Source organism: Mustela nivalis, assembly GCF_964662115.1.
Source record: "Mustela nivalis genome assembly, chromosome: 1".
NCBI lineage: Eukaryota > Metazoa > Chordata > Mammalia > Carnivora > Mustelidae > Mustela > Mustela nivalis.
In genome coordinates, this window is record NC_139020.1 from 67,481,452 (window position 1) to 67,498,089 (window position 16,638).

The window sequence follows — 16,638 nt, forward strand, 5'->3', positions numbered from 1 at the left end:
GGTTTCTGCCTCCTCTGACCAGGGGTAAGGGAGGCCCGAGCGTCCCGCGGTGGGGCGGGGAGGCGCTCGGCTTGGGGGGAGGGGAGGAAAGCGGGTGGCGGGGCCGCGCGGGGCGGGGCCGCGGCCCGGGGTGGGGCGTCCTCGCCGAAACGAGCGGCGCCGGGCGGCGGGCGGGAGGCAGTGGCGGCGGCGGCGGCGGCGCGGGCCGAGCGGCTCGCGGATTGGTTGCGGCGGGCGGAGACGTCAGGCTCCCGCGGCCCGAGCGGCCGCCGGGCTCGCGCGGCGCAGTAGGCTCGGGTGCGCTCCGCAGCGAGGTGGTGTCTTCGGCCGTCCCGCTGTCCGCTGCCGCCGGGCTGTGCCGCTTGAGCCGGGACGCGCCTCCGCGCTCCTTACCGCCTCCATCCCCGCGGCCGCCGCTCCCCTCGCCGTCTGCACACACACCATGACGAAGAAAGAGAAGAAGTCCTTCAACCAGAGCCTAGCCGAGTGGAAGCTCTTCATCTACAACCCGACCACCGGAGAGTTTCTGGGGCGCACCGCCAAGAGCTGGGGTGAGCGGGCGGCGGTTGGGCGCCGGGGCCGGCCGCGGTCCGGGGGACGCCGGGCGGGGTCGGGTGGGAAAGGAAAGGCGGGAGATGGCTCCCCGCGCGGGGCCCTTAGAGCGGCCGCAGAGTCCGCCGCCCACAGCGGTTTTCGGCCGGGGCTGCCAGACTCTCGTAAGGGCGGCGGCGGAGGAGGGGCCGCGCGGCCCCATTCATTTCTAGCTTGGCGGGCGGGCCGCCGCTGGTTCCCGAGGCGGCAGGGCCCGCAGGCAGCCCCCGCCGGGCGCCGAGCGCACGTGCTGCTCCGGCCTCCCGCCCCGAGCGGCGTTGGAGGCCGGGGACCCCTGCCCGGAGCCGAGCCCCGAGCGTGCGGGGGCCGAGCGCCCGGGCCTCCCTTTGTACCGAGCGCGCCGTCCGGGAGAGGCCCTGGCAGAGGCTGCCGGTGGCGCCCAGCGGTTCGGGGAAGCCAGACCCTGCCCCACGCCCGGGGAGAGGAAATTTCCACTCTCGCCGCTATCTTGTGACTCGACCACGCTGCCACCCGGGTCGGAAGAGTGCGAGTGAGTGTTAAGTGGGTGGGTGGCACGAATGTGCCGCGGTGAGTTAATTACCCAAGTATTTGGTACACGAAAATGCTCGAGTTTGGACAGTGAAAAGACCGTAAAAAGGTTGATTCCTGCCTGATTCCTTTTTCATTACAGACGTTTTCTTTCTAGCAAATAGACTTCTTTTGGGGTACGTAAATCCCAGGTAGCACAGTTTTTTGTGCCTTCAAAGCGTGTGATGGTTGTGTATGTTTTTTTGTGTATGAGTTCTTTGTTTTAAAAAATATTTAAATCATCCACCAATGTAGTACTGCTTCAGGGTGTCTTTTTTTTCTTCCGAAAAATTGTATTAATGTCTGAATAAGGACTAGTGCTTTTTTCTTTATATTTTTCCTGCCTTTTGAAAAACGTTTTAGTGGGTCTTGACCTCTTTTTTTCTGGGAGAGAATAAATTTCTAGAGTGGGAGAACTATTCGGACACGACATCTTTAAGAGAAGCATGAAGAGAGTAAATTAGCTATGACTCAGAAAATAAACCGTTGCTACTGACTGAAGTCGGCTCCTCCGGAGTGGAAAGTCGGCTTAAAGTCCTATCACAAGCTGAAAGGGGCCTTGGAGGTTTTTTAGCCCAATCCCCAGTTTAGAGATGAGAAAAATGAGATCTAAAGAGGTTGTGATTTTGCTTTGTGTGAAATTACATATTCCACAGAGCCAAGAAAAAACCCAGTTGTCCTTTAATCCTAGTCCAGCGGTTTTATTATTTTACAGACGCCTTGCCTAACTAACACTTCATGATTTTTATTTAGATAGTTGTCTTTTGGGAACCCACTAATGTGAAGAGGAATTATATCTTGCATCCGGAGTTAAAAGGGGGGGAAAATGGTGAAGTTATTATTGCTTCTAGAATGTGCTACCTTTTTGCTAAAGGAATTTTTGGGTGGTGGGAGAACCATTAATGTTTGTATACTATCTTCCTCAGTGCCTTCTCATTTCCAGTAACAAGTACCTTCATTTTTTGTTAGAATGACATTTCTTACTGCAGAGTGCTTCTTGTCTAACCTTTGTATTTATATGATGTTGAGGTTGAGATTTTATTGGGTATATGCACTTACATAAATAATGTGCACAAGTGGTCAAACGTAGTCATTATTTAAGGGCAGCCACAGTACTACAAGTAAAGTTGGGATTTATTTTAGAAGGATTAAAGCAAGACCTTTTTTCAAAATTGAAAATAAATAATAATAATTCTTAACAGCAAATAGTACATTTCTGAGTTTATTGGAATAGTAGTAAACCAGTGCAAAATGTCATAAATTATCTGCAATCTTATCCCAACATAAGGGCATTTCTCCAATGATATATGTGGGTGTGGTTTGAAGAGGCTGAAGTCCATACTCCATTCTCCAAGGCTGTGTGTCCTCATGCGTGGGGAGTCTGCTTGGAAAAAGGGGTATCTTGCTCTAATTTTCAGAAAGGCACTGTACAGGCTAGCTGCCTGATCTCATCACTACAAAGATGTCTGCTATTAATATTTTGGTATACATCTGGGCAAACTTCAAAGGGTGTTATGTTCGTTTTTTTAAAAGAAAAGAAATCATTCAATAAGTGTTGCTTTATAGTTTTTTTTTTTTTAACTTATTTTAGAGAGAGCTGGGGGGATGGGCAGAGGGAGAGAATCTTTCAAGCAGATACCCCTCCCCCCACCCGATAAGGAAGGAGACTGTACCTGGGGCTCGATCCAAGACCCTTGGGATTTTAACCTGAGCCAAAACCAAGAGATGGTGGCCCAATTGACTGAGCCACCCAGGGACCCTTATTATTTTGAGTATATTGTGGGCATCTTACCATTTTTTATTAAAAAAAATATATTTTATTTATTTATTTGACAGAGATCACAAGTGGGCAGAGAGGCAGACAGAGAGAGGGAGAAGCAGGCTCCCTGCTGAGCAGAGAGCCCACTGCCGGGCTCGATCTCAGGACCCTGGGATCATGACCTGAGTTGAAGGCAGAGGCTTTAACCCACTGAGCCACCCAGGTGCCCCGCATCTTACCATTTTAATGAAGATCTATATCATCATTTTAATGGCTAATGTTTTATTGTATGGTTCCATGTACTACGTGATTTTTAAAAACAAACATGTTTATTAATATATGTAGCTTATGTTTTCGTGGGAGATATCCAGGGAAAGATGAGTATCTCCTGATTTTTTTTTACCAGTAATTTATTGGATATACTGGTCTCTCCTCCCAGTCCCTTCAGCCTTGAGCATACATTATTACAAATTTATTTCTTGAGATATGTTTCTACCAGTGGAATTTCAAGGTCCTATATGGTATGTGTAACCTTTACATTTTGGAAATGTGTTTTTTATTTTCTTTGTTTTTAGAAACTGATTTGAAATTTTTTTCTAGTTGCTTTTAAATGTGGGAGGATTACCTTTTTTTTTTTTTTTTTTAAACTTTGGTAAAATTGCTGTATCTGCTGGTATGTAGAAAAAAGCCTTCTCTACCCTAAGGATTTTATAAAGGATATAAAAGACTTTATAAGGATATATTAAAAACATATACTTTTTATGGGGGAGAGGGGCAGAGGGAGCAAGAAAATCTAAGCAAGCTTCATGCCCAGTGCAGAGCCTGATACAGGGCTCTATCCCACCACCCTGATGAGATCATGACCAGAGCCAAAATCAATAGTTGGACGTTTAACTGATAGTTACCCAGGGTCCCCTAAAACCACACATTTAAGTAGTTTTGGCATTTACACTTGGGATAAATGAAAATACTGTAGGTTACACCACCTTGCCTTATTGGCAATGGCTATGTAAAATATTTGAATTTTTAAGATTTTATTTTTTTAAGCAATCTCTATACCCAGCCGGACACTCAAACCCACAACCCTGGGATCATGAGTTACATGCATGCTGTACTTACCAAGCTGGCTGGGCATCCCTGAGTAGCTTCTTGAATGTTGGGCAGTTTCAAAATCATTACATACATATCCCCTCATTTGATCTTCACAACAACCTTCTAAAGTAAAGCACACTGTAGGTGATCAGAGTGTACCTAGAGTTGGTTTCTTAGGCTGAACAGTAAGAATACATCAGGAGTAAGTAATTGTCATGTATAAAAACACAGGACAAAGAATATTTAGCATCTTGTGATTTATGTTGCAAATATTAAACCTAAATGCATTATATATAATTAGACCTAAATGCATTATATGTAATTAGAGTGAAAGCTTAGAGATCCTCTACTGTTATTTATACTGTAATGGACCATGTGTTGCAGTTAACATTTTTAAGAATAATGAAATAGAATAGTAAAAATACCATTTTTTTAAAATTTTTTATTTTTTATAAACATATATTTTTATCCCCAGGGGTACAGGTCTGTGAATAAAAATACCATTTTATTCTACCTAATAAGTTTATTCTAAGGAAACATATTCCAATGAAGCTTTTATGTATTTTGTATATACAGATAACCCCTATGTAAAATGTGTTTCTTATTATGACTCACAGTCAAAAACTTGAAAGCCATAACCCTGTGCCCTCATTTCATAGGTGAGAAAATTGAACTCATAGGTCTGATTTGTCCAAGTTTACTCAGGAGTAGATCCTTGGCCTTTAGACTACCTCCAAGGCCAGACCATTTTTGGGTTTTTTGTTTGTTTTTGTATTTAAGATTTTATTTATTTATTTGACAGAGAGATCAAACGTAGGCAGAGAGAGGGGGAAGCAGACTCCCTGTTGAGCAGAGAGCCCTATGCGGGGCTCAATCCCAGGACCCTGAGATCATGACCTGAGCTGAAGGCAGAAGCTTAACCACTGAGCCACCCAGGCACCCCTGTTTTGTTATTTTTTAACTGCTACAACTTAATGTCATTTAATCACGTCTGTTGTGGGCTTCTTCGGAGTTCATTATCTTAAGGCTATCTGTCAGTAGATGCTTTATGTTCATACTAACTTAAAACTTGAGTTGCTGATCTCTAAGCACAGTCAGGATTCTGGACCAAATCAATTAACACCTACACTTTGTTCATGTGCCTTTTCTTTTATAGATCCATGAAGTGCCATTTTCTGTCACCTGCTCCCATTCTGGGTCATGCCTCAGTAAATGCTCTGCCTTGGAGATCACACTCCATCCCTTCTTGGGTGTTTGACTGTAGGGGAGAAGGCAAGTGTGTTTATTTTCCCAGTATCACATAGTTTTGTAAGATGTTGTTCTTTGTCCTGTGGAGTGTGACATATTAAAAAGAAACTTTACAAAAATGTGCGCTGTTGGGAAAGTAACAGGACTTGCCTTACCCTGTGTGCAGGCTAAAAATGAAGGTCAGTGGTGGGTGTGGCAGCGGCAGCAGCAGAGGCATACTGAGCCATCACCCAGCAGGAGACAGCACTTCCTGGACTGGTAGTAGAAGGGAGGGGATGGGGTAAGTTTGTGTGTTATATTCTAGATGTTGTAATTACGGTAGTTTGTGTTTTACTGTTAAGTAGCAACCTTCCTCTGCCCCCATATTAATTATTTTAAATTGACTTTCCAGTTCATATCTATAGAATTAAATTAGTTGTAGTAAAAGAAGTTTAAAAACCCTCCTGTCTTTAGTAGCAATACTTCCATGTATTTGTCATGTTTGATTAAAGACCAGTCATTTAACACTGATTGTACAATGGAAGGGAGAAAAACTAACCCTAAAACATAAGTCATGGGTAATCTTTAACCACTTAAGTAACCACTATTAACATTTTAATAGTTTATTTCTTTTTTGTAAATAGATTTTTTAAATGTATAAATAAAAATTTAAAATACAGAGTTAGATACCTAGTTTTACCACTTAACATTTAGGGAAAATGGTTTTTATTCCTTTGCCACCTCAGAGTTTGATGATGTGTTGGGAATAACCTTGGTGCCCTCTCCATCACGTCTGTGAGTACCGTCCACGTACCCTGCTAGAATTATTATCTCTATGTTAAGATTCCCAAATCTACATCTGTAGTTGGTATGGCTTTTTTATGTTAACACAACCAACCGCCTGACAGAGAGCTTCGATTAAATGTTTCATAGGACTATGAAGTGCTTCACACACCTCTTCATGTAAATCTCTGTTACCTTCAGGGGCTCCTTAGCATGGCACACACACCTCATAATCTCACTGACTTGTTTCTCTCTTGTCATCTCTTTCTACTATTCTCTGGCCCTTCTGGTCCTCTTTCCTAGCTTTTGAGTGTTCTCTTTCCTTCTCCTTGGCCTGGGTACTCAGGCTTTGGTAGCCTGATCTCTGGTAAATGTCTTTGAGCCCCTCTTTACTTTAAGACTGTGTCAAGTGCTCCTGTGTATCCCATAATAGTTTTTTTTTTCTGTTACAGCATTTATGATTTTTTTGTAGTAGTGTTTTTGCCCATTTACTAGAATATAAGTTTCTTATTCACTCAATTTTGATTCCCTAACACTGAGCCTGTTGCTCAGCACTTAGTAGGAAGGTAATAAGAATAGGTTGAAAGAATGAGCACTATTATGAAATATTTCCATGTAATTAGTCTTTTCACAGTCTTTTTTTTTTCTTTTAAAGATTTTATTTATTTATCTGACAGCACAAGCAGGGGGGAGCAGCATGCAGAGGGAGAGAGAGAGAGAAGTAGGCTCCCTGCTAAGCAAGGAGCCCAGTGTGGAACTCAATCTCCGGACCCTGGTATCATGACCTGGGCTGAAGGTAGACACTGAATGAACCACCCAGGCACCCCATTTTTGCAACTTTTTAAAAAATGTTCTTTGGTGGTATTGATATATCATAGTATATAGTTCCCCAGTGTTTGGGCATCCTACCTCCCTTTTTTAATACCACTGTGAGTTTTCATAGAAGTTCAGTGTTGAGATGAAGCTTCCACTTAACTTTGTCTTTGGAGATTCAGCTGAGTTTGTGGCATGCCTGAGTGGTGCATCTGATTAGGATAACAGGAATACGGTTATTATCCGGGTCTGCTTTCTGCCTTCTTGCTCTATTCAGCTTCTTATACTGCTGTAATGAGACCTGCATGAAGGTTGTTTTTTGTTTGTTTTTTTTAAGTTCTCTCAGATTTAATGGGCATTTATGTAACCGTGTTTTCTGCCCTGCAAGGTGCTTTACTAATTATTTCTGGAAAAAATTATTTAGCTTAGCAACCTCTCAGTTACCTGTTTAAACTTTGTAACTGAGTTGTTTATAGACTGCCTCTTATTTGTGATTTCTGCTTAGTATTATGTTAATGCCTTAGTAAGGTATGACTCTGGGACTGACCCACGTCCAAGGCATAAGGTACTTTTCTTTGGCAGGTTCTGACCTGTAATTAGTGGCCCTTTATGTACTCTTACACCACTCCCCACCCAGTACCTCTCTAATCATTTCTGATTCCTTCCTGTCTGTTTTTCCTTGTCTCATTTCCTAAATGTGTATTTCCCAGCTGCTGTCTTTCCTTGTTTTCTCCTCATCTTCTTCCTTGCAATCTCATAAAACAATTGCAAAGATCACTCACACATTTTACTTGGGTTAACATGTCTCTGATTTAGTTGCTTCCTGTATATCTCAGAAACCTGAGAAGGAGAGGTTTAGATATCATGACTAGCTCTGTTACTACCTTATATATCATCTAGCAAACAGCTTTTTTCCCCTTCCTCTACTGAAGTTCTTGTGAGTTACTCCTATATTTACAGTTTTTGAAAATAGGAATCACTATGTTTTTCTTCATTTGGACTCTAAACCTGGCCAGATCATGCCAGTTCTACATCTGTAATGTCTCTTAAATCTGTGATCTACGCCCTCATTATTACTACTAAGATTAATCAGGAATTAACTTCCTCTGCCCTACCCCTGCCTCCCCCCACCATATCTTATGAAAACCCACATTCAGAGGGAAATCAGGATGTTCACTTTTCATAGCTTCATAATACTAACCACCTGTTTGAAATGTCATGGTTCTTAACACTCCCTCTCAACCCTGGCCCCACTGTGTCAGGATCTGGTAGTGCCTTTTCTCATAAATTCTCTGATTAAAAACTTAAAGCACCAGATGAAGAGCTTTTGTGACTTTTCCATAGTTGCTCCAATTTCACGTAGACAGTTGGCTTTCCAATTTTTATCTGCTATTAAAAAAGAAGTTGTAGTGTTGGTGACTTTGGGGAAGGTGAGCTCTTAACTCCTGAGGTATCCCCCAGAAAGATCCAAGGAGTCCACTGGAATCATTGTGACCTAAACCAGTGTAACTTCATTGCTATCAGGTTATTTTTAAAGCTACAGCTTTGATTGTGCTACTTCCCGTTCCCCAAAATTGTGTTTGGATCCCCACTGCTTTCAGAAGGTTTAAATAATTTCCAAACATCCTGGCATTCCAGGCTTATTACATATTGGCTTAGAACTAAGTTTCCAACCTTACAACCTGTCGTTGCCCACCTTATTCCAGTAGTATACCACATGTCATAGGGTGCATCTAGAATTCTCTGTTCATTTCCTCCCCTGTACCCTTCCTCTCTGCATCATAAATTCTTCCCTACTTCGGAGACCTTGAGTGTCAGCTATCGCAAGCATTTTTCTGATATATGCCTGGTGAAAATAACACCACATTTGTCTCATATAACATCTAAAACTTTGTATCCTGGATTATGGCTGTTTATATGCATTGCTCCTATTAACTAGGTGTTCTCACAAATCAGAATTTACATTTGCATATCCCCCTAACATCTAACACATAGCAAGAGCACCTTTTTTTGTTCTGATTTTGGAAGCACAAATTGTTATTTACTTGTGATTCACCTATTTCTTGGGCTAAAGGTGAGAGTATTATATGTTAATTGGTATAGCTGCACACAGAAAGTCTTAATTTTTATGTGAAGGTATAATTCCCCTTACCTTACCATGATTCTGCCCCACTAAACTAATTCATTTTAAAGTTTCCAGATAGGGCACCGTAGTAAAAGTGAGCCCGTGGGCATATATGTATATGTTTTTACTTTATGAATCAGGATATACCAATATCCTGAGATGACCAGACAAGGACTCAGAATATAGACCTAATTTCTAGTTCCACACATCAACTAAGCTTAGGTAACTCATTTAAAATCTCTTGGTTTTAGTTTCTTCTGTAGGAGAAAAGTTGCAGAAGATAGTTTCTAAATTTAACTTTGAAATGAAAAAAAAAAAGTATATAAATGCTTTATTAGAGGAGCAGGCAGCAAGCTTTTTCTTTTAAGGGACCAAATAATACTTAAGGCTTTTCCAGCCATTTGGTGTCTGTTGCAGCTACTCAGCTCAGCTATTGTGGCTTGAAAATGGCAATAGACCATTTGTACACCAATGGACCTAGCTAGGTTTCAAGACTTTATTTACAACAACAGGCAGCTACTGTGGTTTGCTGACCTCTTTAGAAGTTGGTGTCAGTGTAGGCTATTGTAAGAAATCTGAACTGGTCTTAGATGAGATGTCCACTCTTGGCTTGTTCTTCTCAAATAATGAAAGTAACACTGTTGTTTGAATTTTTATAGTACAGATGTGAATATTAAGTAAGTCCATTGTCCTCTTCAGCTTCTTTCCTGGGGTAATATTGTTAACAGTAATTTTTTTTTTAACAGTAATGATTTGTAAAATGTTTATCCACTTGGGATAAAGGTCTGGTGGTATTTTATAAAAGTAAATGTATACCTACTCCATGACCCAGCATTTCTACTCCTAGGTGTTTACCCAAGAGAAATGAAAACATATATTCAGAAAATACTTGTACAAGAATGTTTCATAGTAGCTTCAACTGGAAACAGCCAAGATGTCCATCAGCAGGAGGAGAATAGGTAAACAAACTTGTATGTCCAAACAGCAGAATACTACTCAACAGTAAAAAGGAACGAACTATGGATACACAGAACAGGGATGAATTTCACAATTAGGCTGAGCAGGAAAGAAGCTTTACCTAAGAGAATACATACAATATGACTTCATTTATATGAATTCTAAAGCAAGCAACACTTATGATGGAAAAAGGCCCAGAATGTTGTTTCCTTTAAGGCAGTGGTCATGGGGATTGGGAAGGGTCACCAGAGAACTTGGTAGCGTCATGTAATATTATGTCTCTTGCTGGGGGCTTGATCATATAGGACACATTTATCAAAGCCCTTTTTAAAAAAAGTTTTAAAGTTTTAGTTAACACATTGTGTAATATTTCAGGTGTACAGTACAGTGATTCAGCACTTCCATACAACACCAGTGCTCATCACAAGTGCCCTCCTTAATCCCCATCACCTGTTTTACTCATCCCCCCCCACCCACCTCCTACAGGTAACGATCGGTTTGTTCCTTCTAGTTTAGTATGTCTTTCTCTTTATTCCCTTTGGTCCTTTGTTTTGTTTTGTTTTGTTTTTTTCATTGTTTCTTTAATTCCACATATGAGTAAGATCATATGGTATGTAGTCTTTGACTTATTTCGCTTAGCATAATACTCTCTTCCTCTACCCATGTTGTTGCAAATAGCAAGTTTTCGTTCTTTTTTTATGGCTGAGTAACATGCCTGTGTGTGTGTGTGTGTGTGTATATGCTGTATGCTGTACGTACCACATCTTCTTTACCCACTCAGCGGTTGATGGACACTTGGACTGTTTCCATGATTTGGCTATTGTGGATAAACATAAGAGTTCATGTATCCCTTCGAATTAGCATTTTTGTATTCTTCGAGTAAACACCTAGAAATGTAATTGCTGGATTATAGGGTAGTTCTATTTTTTTTTTTTTTAAGATTTTTTAAAAAATAATTAAAAAAATTTTTTTATAAACATATAATGTTTTATTAGCCCCAGGGGTACAGGTCTGTGAATCACCAGGTTTACACACTTCACAGCACTCACCAGAGCACATATTCTCCCCAATGCCCATTACCCCACCACCCTCTCCCGCAACCCTCAGTTTGTTTTGTGAGATTAACAAGTCTCTTTTGGTTTGTCTCCCTCCCAATCCCATCTTGTTTCATTTATTCTTTTCCTACCCTCCAAACCCTCCACGTTGCATCTCCACTTCCTCATATCAGGAAGATCATATGATAGTTGTCTTTCTCTGATTGACTTATTTCGCTAAGCATAATACCCTCTAGTTCCATCCACGTTATTGCAAATGGCAAGGTTTCATTTCTTTTGATGGCTGCATAGTATTCCTTTGTATGTATATGTGTGTGTGTGTATATATATATAGATATGTATATATATATATACGACATCTTCTTTATCCATTCATCTGTTGATGGACATCTAGGTTCTTTCCATACTTTGGCTATTGTGGACATTGCTGCTATAAACATTAAGGTGCATGTGGCCCTTTGGACCACTACATTTGTATCTTTAGGGTAAATACTCAGTAGTGCAATTGCTGGGTCGTAGGGTATCTCTATTTTCAACTTTTTGAGGAACCTCCATGCTGTTTTCCAGAGTGGTTGCACCAGTTTGCATTCCCACCAGCAGTGTAGGAGGGCTCCCCTTTCCCCGAATCCTCACCAGCACCTGTCATTTCCTGACTTGTTAATTTTAGCCATTCTGACTGGTGTGAGGTGGTATCTCATTGTGGTTTTGATTTGTATTTCCCTGATGCTGAGTAATGTTGAGCATTTTTTCATTTGTCTCTTGGCCATCTGGATGTCGTCTTTGCAGAAATGTCTGTTCATGTCCACTGCCCATTTCTTTTCTTTTTTTCTTTTTTTTTTTTTTTTTAAAGATTTTACTTATTTGTCAGAGAGAGCGAGCGAGAGTGAGCACAGGCAGACAGAGAGGCAGGCAGAGTCAGAGGGAGAAGCAGACTCCCTGCGGAGCAAGGAGCCCGATGTGAGACTCGATCCCAGGACGCTGGGATCATGACCTGAGCCGAAGGCAGCTGCTTAACCAACTGAGCCACCCAGGCGTCCCTCCTCTGCCCATTTCTTGATTGGATCATTTGTTCTTTGGGTGTTGAGTTTGATAAACTCTTTATAGATTTTGGATACTAGCTGTTTATCTGATATGTTGTCTGCAAATATCTTCTCCCATTCTGTCAGTTGTCTTTTGGTTTTGTTAACTGTTTCCTTTGCTGTGCAAAAGCTTTTGATCTTGATGAAGTTCCAATGGTTCATTTTTGCCTTTGCTTCCCTTGCCTTTGGCGATGTTCCTAGGAAGAAGTTGCTGCGGCTGAGGTCAAAGAGGTTGCTGCCTGTGTTCTCCTCAAGAATTTTGATGGATTCCTTTCTCACATTGAAGTCCTTCATCTATTTTGAGTCTATTTTTGTGTGTGGTGTAAGGAAATGGTCCAATTTTATTTTTCTGCATGTGGCTGTCCAATTTTCCCAACACCATTTGTTGAAGAGGCTATCTTTTTTCCTCTTCCATTGATCATTCTTTCCTGCTTTGTCGAAGATGAGTTGACCATAGAGTTGAGGGTCTATTTCTGGGCTCTCTATTCTGTTCCATTGATCTATGTGTCTGTTTTTGTGTCAGTGCCATACTGTCTTGATGATGACAGCTTTGTAATAGAGCTTGAAGTCTGGAATTGTGATATCACCAACTTTGGCTTTCTTTTTCAATATTCCTCTGGCTATTCGAGGTCTTTTCTGGTTCCATATAAATTTTAGGATTATTTGTTCCATTTCTTTGAAAAAATGCATGGTATTTTGTAAGATTTTATTTTTAAGTAATCTCTCTGCCCAGCAACGTGAAGCTTGAGCTCACAACCCTAAGATCAGGAATCACATGCTGTGTATAGACTGAACCAGCCAGGCACCCTGGTAGTTCTGTTTATTTTATTTATTTATTTATTTTGAGACTCTCCATACTGTTTTCCAGAGTAGCTGCACCAGTTTGCATTCCCCCCAACAGTATAAGAGGTTTTCCCTTTTCCACATCCTCACCGACACTTTTGTTTTTTATGTTGTTGATTTTAGTCATTCTGACAGGTGTGGGGTGATATTTCATTGTTGTTTTGATTTGCATTTTCCTAATAAGTGATGTTGCACATCGTTTCATGTGTCTGTTGTTCATCTGTATGTCTTCAAGGCAAAAATGTCTATTCATGTCTTCTGCCCATTTTTTAATTGGGTTATTCATCTTTTGGGGTGGGGTTGTCAAAATCCATCTAATAGCATATTAGAGATTTGTTGTGTATTTCATTAAATGTGATGTTTCTCCAATTTTAGTTAATATGCATGATGAAGTGTTTGGGGCTGAAGTATACATACTGACATCTGGAATTTGAAATGCATTTAAAAAATAAATGGTGGGGGGACGCCTGGGTGGCTCAGTTGGTTGAGCAGCTGCCTTCGGCTCGGGTCATGATCCCAGCGTCCTGGGATCGAGTCCCACATCGGGCTCCTTGCTCAGCAGGGAGCCTGCTTCTCCCTCTGCCTCTGTCTGCCATTCTGTCTGCCTGTGCTCGCTCTCTCCCCCTCTCTCTCTCTGATAAATAAATAAAATCTTTAAAAAAAAAATAAATAAAAAATAAATAAATAAATAAATAAATGGTGGGGTGCCTGAGTGGTTTAGTGGGTTAAGCTTCTGCCTTCAGCTCAGGTCACAATCTCAGGGTCTTGGGATCAAACCCTGCATCAGGCTCTCTGCTCATCAAGGAACATGCTCCCTCCTCTCCCTCTGCCTATCTCTCTGCCTACTTGTGATCTGTCAAATAAATAAATAAAATATTTTTAAAAAAAATAAAAAAGTAAATGGTGAATAGATAGGAGATACAGTAGAATGTTAACTGTAGAATCTAGGTGTGTTTGTGGATGTTCATTGACATCTTTCTGTGTGTATATAAACATTGCCAACTGAATATTAGAGAAAAGAATACATTTTTTTAAAAAAGATCTTATTTATTTATTTGAGAGAAAGTACGTTAGTTGGGGAGGAGCAGAGGAATAGGATCAAGCAGACTCCACACTGGGCACAGAGCTCGTCTCTGAGGCTCAATCGTGACCTGAGCGAAAATCAAGAGTCAGATGCTCAGGGTGCCTGGGTGGCTCAGTGCAATAAGCCTCTCGCCTTTGGCACAGGTCATGGTCTCAGGGTCTTGGGATCGAGCCCCGCATTTGGCTCTCTGCTCAGCAGGAAGCATGCTTCCCCCTCTCCGTCTGCCTGCCTCTCTGCCTACTTGTGATCTCTCTCTCTCTCTCTGTGTCAAAAAAATAAAATCTTTTAAAACTAAATAGAGTCAAATGCTCAACTGAGCCACCCAAGTACCCCGAGAGTATGCGGATACATTTATGTTTCTCTTGATTGCTTTCCACCAGTTGTGGAGTCTTTACTATAAAAATGATTGTTTATCAGTTTTCTTTCAGTCCTATTTCAGTGCATCTGTATGTATGTATATACTTACACATAAGTATATATAAGCTTGGGGGTATATATGGAATATGTAGGAATAAGTAATTTTCTACTTTTACATGAGTAATAGGAAAACTGTATGTTGTAAGTGTGTTCTATGTTTCCATGTTAGTGTGTATTTATTTCTTTCCTTTGAATCATTACATAATCGCAGTGTAGAGCTGTATATCCAAGAGATACATAAATTTTTTTTGTGAATACTTAGATTATTTCTAATTTTTTCTCTTAAAGATTGCTGCTTGTGTATGTGCCGCTGTTTATCTAGGGTAGCTACTGAGAAATGGAATTACCACTTTGTATGTTCATTTTTATATTAATAGACTGTCCTCCTTTATATTATAGACTGTGCCAATTTATAATTCCACCAGCAGTGGCTAAAAGTACCATTTTCCCTTTGACTTTCTGAGCATTGGATATTACCACCCTTTAAAATTTTTTTGCCGGGGGTGCCTGGGTGGCTCAGTGGGTTAAGCCTCTGCCTGTGACTCAGGTCATGTTCTCAGGGTCCTGGATCGAGCTCCGCATTGGGCTCTCTGTTCAGCAGGGAGCCTGCTTCCCCCACCCCTCTGTCAAATAAATAAATAAAATTTTTTGCCAGTTTGATGGGATATTGATACTTGGTTGGCTTCATTTGCATTATCTCTGGTAACTGCAACTGAGCATATCTTTGTTGGCTCTTTTTTTTTTTCATGGTCAATTAGTCCCTTTGCTCTCCTTTGTTTCTTTTATTTAAAAATATTTGTTTTAAATTAACATTATTACAAATCCAACAATCTTTTATTTAATAGGCTGTTCCTAATCAACCCAAAATATATTGAATAATCCAGTATTTCCTCACTGATTTGAATTGCCAACTTTCTTACATGTAAAACTTCATCTTGGATCTTTTCTTGGATTTTGTCGATCTGTATCTCTGTTCCTGTGTCATTCTTACAAATTTCACATATGGAAGCTCTATGTGAGCTTGTAAAATAAAATACATGTGTGAAATTGGGTTGGATACTGTCTGTTCAATTTTGGTATTATATATGCTGACCTTATAAAAACCATTTAGGTAACTTACAGAGCATCCTAAAAGGATAGTTAATAGAAAAATTCTATTCCTTGAAAATTGGGAGAACCAGCTAAAGCCATTTGGACATAGTGTATGTTTTAGGGGTAGAGCTTTATTTACTTTTTTAATAAAAACTTCTGATTTGGAAATGTATATTTTCCTTAAAATATTATATATTTCATCTATTCTCAGGTTTCTAATTGAAACTGGTTTTATTGATCAAATTAAATATTTTTGCATTTGTTTCTATTACTTTCATCTTAAATCTCTCCCATTGTCCTTGAATTTATTTTAGTCTTGAATTAAAAACTTGGCTCCTTTTCATTAATCTTACTTTTTAGTGAATGACTCTAAGGATTTTTCCTTTGCTTCTGCTCTGACTACATTATTGTTTTGGATTTTGAGTATTTCAGGTTTCATTGTCTTTTTCATCCAAGAATTATTTAGAAGTCTATTTTCTAAATTTTTGTTTTAATTTCTAATATATTTACTTCGGTTTTAGAGAATGTAGCCTTGTTTTTTGTTTTTTGGTTTTTTTTTTAAGTTTTTAGCTTTTGTTTTTGTGTTATTGTATCTTAAGTCATGGTATCTTTAGGGATAGTGTTCCAAGTTTGTAAAGAATATATTTCCTGGTGACTATGGAAGTTCTACATATACTAGGTAACTATTAGTTGTTTTAAAAATACTTACTGTTCCGGGTGCCTGGGTAGCTCAGTCAGTTAAGCGTTCGCTCAGGTCGTGATCTCAAGGTCCTAGGATTCTGGCCACCCCCCCCCAACCCCCTCACCATGTGCAAGTGCTCTCTCTCCCTCAAATAAATAAGTCTAAAAAAATACTCTTCTTCCTGTTATTATTTACTTTATCTCTGGATTTCTGGGAGAGGTATGTTAAAATCTCTATGTGATTGTGGTAATTTTGTAATTTTGCTTTTGCTTTACTTATGTTAAGCCATTTAGCATCATGGCTATTAGTATCTTGATGTATTTTTATTAATATGAAACATATTCTCTTTTTTTTTTTCAACGTGTTCTCTTAATGCTTTTTGACTTAGATTTCTAGTTTGCTTAGAGTAATAACATCATATCTAGATTTCCTTTTGTTAGCCAAGACCCACTTTGTTTTCCACCATTATGTTACAATTTTAGGTTTTCTT

At 40.2% G+C, this 16,638-nt stretch overlaps 1 protein-coding gene and 1 long non-coding RNA gene across 2 annotated transcripts in view; both read left to right on the plus strand.

Annotated features, from left to right (window-relative positions):
- The first annotated feature begins 138 nt into the window (after positions 1-138).
- The window catches only part of ATP1B3 (ATPase Na+/K+ transporting subunit beta 3), a 45,972-nt gene continuing 29,472 nt past the window's right edge, over positions 139-16,638 (plus strand). The window contains exon 1 of the mRNA XM_082712827.1: positions 139-551. Coding sequence (XP_082568953.1) covers positions 443-551 — 109 coding nt within the window. The 5' untranslated portion in view covers positions 139-442. The remainder of the gene's footprint in view (positions 552-16,638) is intronic.
- Positions 4,890-5,677, plus strand: LOC309854109. Its single transcript, XR_014306095.1, has 2 exons — positions 4,890-5,263; positions 5,406-5,677. It is a non-coding gene; the product is annotated as an uncharacterized lncRNA (long non-coding RNA).